The sequence below is a fragment of the Caenorhabditis remanei genome, chromosome IV (assembly GCF_010183535.1).
Source record: "Caenorhabditis remanei strain PX506 chromosome IV, whole genome shotgun sequence".
Taxonomy (NCBI): domain Eukaryota; kingdom Metazoa; phylum Nematoda; class Chromadorea; order Rhabditida; family Rhabditidae; genus Caenorhabditis; species Caenorhabditis remanei.
The window spans coordinates 1,260,178-1,265,374 of NC_071331.1; the positions used below are offsets into that span (position 1 = coordinate 1,260,178).

General features: G+C 34.3%; 1 protein-coding gene across 1 annotated transcript; it reads right to left on the minus strand.

Moving 5' to 3' along the window:
- Positions 1–3,960: 3,960 nt before the first annotated feature.
- GCK72_012198 (uncharacterized protein) lies at positions 3,961–4,925 on the minus strand (the record flags this gene model as incomplete). The annotated part of the gene is made up of 6 exons (XM_053728912.1): positions 3,961–4,099; positions 4,200–4,299; positions 4,382–4,460; positions 4,510–4,630; positions 4,679–4,815; positions 4,860–4,925. 6 exons carry the CDS (start codon positions 4,923–4,925, stop codon positions 3,961–3,963), a joined length of 642 nt encoding a protein of 213 aa, XP_053583684.1.
- Positions 4,926–5,197: the final 272 nt, after the last annotated feature.

The window sequence follows — 5,197 nt, forward strand, 5'->3', positions numbered from 1 at the left end:
CGTCAAGAAGTTTATTAATCAAAAATCACAAGTTTCAAGCCTGATGTGCAGGTTTCATTGTGAAAATTAGTTTAGAGACAGACTGTTTCAGGATTTTATTTTCAGAGATACAACACTTTTGTCTCGCTATTGATACGGATGACTATCTAGCAAAAAATACAGATACATAACAATGAGAGCTCACAGCAATGACTTCTAACTGGAGAACATCTCTGAATTAGTTATGTAGGTAGATATACTCAAACAAGCGTCAAAATTTTAAAAATATGAATCTCCAATGTTTGTATATGCAGACACACTTTCAGACCACTTCTGTAACGTCAGTATGGTTCAGATAGTACAAACTCCAGTCAAAAAAAGGCCAGCAACAGAAAATAAGTCAGTAGTTACACTAAAGTTTTGAAAAACTAATTTTTTCTTATAGACTTGTAAAGCAGGAAAATACCATAGAAGCTATTTATTAGTTGTAAGCTCTGAATAATAAAGCTGAAAAAGAAGAGTTGAAAATGGAAAGTTGCTATTGAAGGATATATGGAAGTGTTGTTTTTGGCCGGTTCTTCTGATGAAAATAGGTTGAAACAGAAAAATAGAAAACATTCTCTCTTAACTTTTAACAAATTCTGTTTCAAGCTTTATGTTGTCAACTATTTCCCCAAAGACAAAATTGTCGACAACTGAAAGGCTGAATGATGAGCCCCACATGGTTTTACCCGCAAAACTAGGCTCATCATCGCCTTACTAATCTCTTATTTCAATATTGTTCCAATCTGTTCACTAATTCACTCTATTTATCTCTTTTCAATCGCCTGTTATCAGGAATATTCAATTAATTATAATTTGAATTACCGCTCTAAACCCATTGTGTCAGTAAACGCGCTCCACTCAGCCGTGAGCGGTCGCGCAGCGGCCGCCGCGCGTCCTCATTGCTCAGGCTTGCGCGACGAGAGTTGGTGTTGCCTCCTCCGGTCGTCCGGTAGCGTTTTAGCCTATTTTATTTTAGCCTATTTTATGCGCAACTGACGCTTGGGAGAGTGAATAACCGCCCTCTTTAGGCCCTTTAGGCCAATTTCTCTATCCGCTGTTTGAGTGCGCTCAATCGTCCAACTTCCGTGCCGCCGCTCCTTCAGTTGGACTTATATAAATTATACTAACTAAATCTTTCGTAAATAAATGGGTCTTGTCTTTAAACTGTGTTCTGTTCGTTACATCGCTTATCTCACACTTTAGCCGTCATTTTATACACTTTGTTTGGGAAGATTTTTCCGGAGCGGGGTTGTCTCCGACCGCATTAAAGCCCCGCCTCCACACTTTACTTGAATTTATGTTTTTCTCTATTCTCTAGTGGGCTCGATTTTTAGCATTTTTTATTATAATAGAAAATTGGTATTTTTCTCACTTATCAATACTATTGAAAACAGTTCATTTTTGTGATTATCTATGGGTTGTATAAATTGAGACCGGCGTAGAGATCACTGAAAACATTTTTCAACCGTTTTCAAAATGTTGTAAATGGGAGGTATTCCAGGAAAGTGTGGTGTGCTCACAATTTTAACATTTTTTTGTCTCAAAATTTTTTTTGACTCTAACCTTGGATCAATGAATAACTTTAATTATTTTGGAATAAACAAAAGTATTGAAACATTATCCTTATCTAGTATAGTTTTTTGGTTAGAGCTATGTTATCATGCAAGTTATAACTAGAAAAGATCTCCTAAAAGATTTTGGGTGCATAGTTCAAGGGCTCATCCAATTTTCAGTTGTTTTTCAGCAGACACCGCAGCTGCTTATTTTCAAGGTAGCCCCCCTTTAATAGACTAGAATGACTGCTTGTCAAAAAATTATTAGTAATGAATTCTAGGAAACGAAGGAATGGAAAGCAGACCGATTGATTTGATAAATTCACAATTGAATGTAATGTGAATACAAAAAACACATCATGTCTCAAGACAGTCTCGAATCAGAAGTATAATTTTCTGTTTTACACAAAACTGAAATATTCTTCGTCTTATTGTTCTTTCATTACGTTGTGTAACGGGATTAATCACAATTATTGACTTATGTTTTTATCCAATAACACAATTTGTAATTGGAGTAGCATTGGGTGATCTTAGACCACCTAATTCCAATGTTATTGGCATTCAGACAGATTCAAAATCACAGATAATTAGGGTTGGACAGAAAACCGAAAATTTCAGCAAAAATAGGTTTAAAAAATAGTGCGGTCTCTAACTACCATATAATACTTTTTCCGGTTTCCCAAATGATTGAAAAATGGGGTTCACGTTTGTTAGTGTTTTTACAGCATTCTAAATTTTTAGAACATGGTTAGAATCGGAGACAGCATGAGCCAACTGGTATTGCAATAATTAATTAGCGATTCAAGATTTTCCTACTTTTTTCTGTTTCATCTACACTTCAGCTTGTCAAGTTAAATGTTTGTACAATACTTGGTAGACTCCAATACAATGGAAAAGATATTGAAGAAATTTTATGTAATAGTGATAAACTAAAGTTTTGAAATATTATCCAATGTTAAATTTTATCATGAGTAGGTAAACCGTTTTATAACATTCTTTGCGCATAGTTCAAGTGATAGTCCAATTTTTCTGTGTTTTTTAACAGGCTCCGCAGCTGTTTACATTTGACATAGACTAGAATTTCTACTTGTCAAAGTAAGAATGATTAGTAATGAATTCCAGAAAACGGGGGAAATAGAAACAGTGGCAGTGATTGATTCGGCCAATTTAAAAAGCACAAATACTAGAAATTATACTAACAACAAAACTGTTTCGTTTTTTTAAAACAGTTTTGAAGCAGAAATATATATTTCAGTTTTACACAAAACTGAGATATTCTTCCTCTTATTGTAGTTTCATGGAGTTGTCTAACTATATCTGATCACAATTCTTGACTCATATTTTATCCAATAACACATTTAGTATTGAAGCACTATTGACGTAGCTCCGAGTAATCTCTGATCACTGTTTCAATTACAGAATTCTAGGTCCAGACAACATCTTCGCCGATAATTATACCCTTTAAAGATGTTTGACCAATTTTTTAAACAAACCACAACTGTTTCTCAAACATCACAAAGGAATCTTTCCACGGACACATGCCATTAATTCGTCTTTGTTTATTTTTGGCAGGAATGTTTTTTCTTATAAAAAAATACCTTTGTTACAAAGTACAAATCGGTACAGATTCAAAATTTTCATATAGAAAATCAGAACTCTAACTAATTAGTTGAAGACCCCCGACATAAAACTCATTTTCAGCCACTTTTTAATAAAAGTGACTCACCAGAAGTCCACGCAAAATATAAATACGTATGTGCAGCGAGAAATAAATATATACGAGTTCCCCATCCCCCTTTTTGGAAACATAGCGCCCAGGTAGTTGTTCAGAAGAGTCCTTGGAATGTTTAACACAGTTTCAGATAAACTTTAAACACGTTGAAGTCAGATCACTAACGATTGGCGAGGTGCTGCCGAAGAAAAATGAAAAACTCACAAATATCCATCACTATCGTTGTCACACAAAACTGAAAAAACGGGGTCGATAAATCTTCGACACCTCGTAACTGAGCATAAAGTAGGTGGTAGATCACAAAAATATAAAAATAAAGGGTAAAGCAGAAGATAAAAAATTTTCAGGGATGCTACGAAGTTCACATACATAAATTTGAGAAGCATTCGAGAAACGATTCGAGACCGATAGATTTTCGAAATTCTATGGTAGACCGTGCACTAGATCTGTATGCATATTTTGATAGCGAACAACTGTTGCAATCGTAGCATTCGTGAGATGTTTCTCCAAGTTTTTCTGAGTTGAGTTAAACAGAAATGTTATTAAGAGATTGTTATTTCAAGAAAACTTATCAGAACTAGACCAAATCCATTTTCGTAATAAGAAATGGTGTTAAAACCGTTTATTTCTTTCCAAAAAACCCAGTAATATTCAATGTACAACTACAGTGAGAACTGAAGAACTTGGTCCCTTTTTCTTCTTTCTGAATCCAATTCGAATCAATATATACTTTCGGAGAGAATCTGAGAATATCCATAAAAGATATGGGTTGATTCCAGCGTAGAGATCACTGAAAATATATTTTTACAGTTTTTGGAATTTTGTTAAAGATTAGAGTTTTAGGTTCTTGTTGCTATTTTGATCAAAGCTTTTTTAAAAAATTTTCTTACCTTATTGCATTATACAGCAAATAAAACTTGTCCAGTGAAATGACAAGAATCGAAGTGGCATAAGAAACGAATAGGCATAAAGCAGCGATTTGGATGGCGACTGGAAACAAATATAATCGAGATGTTTAGAATTATACAGAAAATATGTGAATTTTGAAATAGTAGGAAAAACTAAAACTAACCTGTAATACTACTCATAATGAATAATTTCATCTCCTTCTTTTTGATTTGATTCCTGGATTTTTGGAATGCCGAGTTTTTCTGAAACAATAACAGGGTTCCAGTAAAATCAATAATTTTTTTAACTCACTATCATTTTGGTGTTCCTTTCTAAAACAAATAATAGATAACAATATGCAAATATCAGATATATACAAACTACAGTCAAGAATGCGCCAGCGATCAGGAAGAAGTAGGTGACCAGGGCTTCACTAAAAAAATGAATGTTCTTTTTTTCTATTATTTTCTAAAAATCTCACTTCCTAAACTTAGGAATCACTCCATTTTTCGAATTCCTATAAAGTTGAGTCTTATCGAATAGCGTTGCCATACCAGCCATCATTCCCGGTAGAAATTGAATCGCGTATGCTATTCGGAGACGTTGGGGACTCCAGATCTAGAAATATGTAACTAGAGTGAAGAATTGAGAAAAAAGGTTACATGATGATGTCGATTTGGGAATATGATAGCGGAGAGGCGATTGGTGGCGAGGACTGAGATGCACATCGCTTGGCAGATTCCTGAAAACGTGCGTGTAGAAATTAATTGAAAAACTTTTATGTTACAGCGATAAATTAAAGTTTTGAAACATTATCCAATATTTAATTTGGTTATGGTTTGGATACCGTTTCAGTTTTGGTTACCGTTTTAGAATATTCTGTGCGCATTTCTCTTTTTGACAATGCACCTACATTATAGGGGCTCCTCTAATGGAGGATGAAAACGGGATAAAAGGGTGATGGAGAAATAAATTGAAGAACTTTTATGTTGCAGTGATA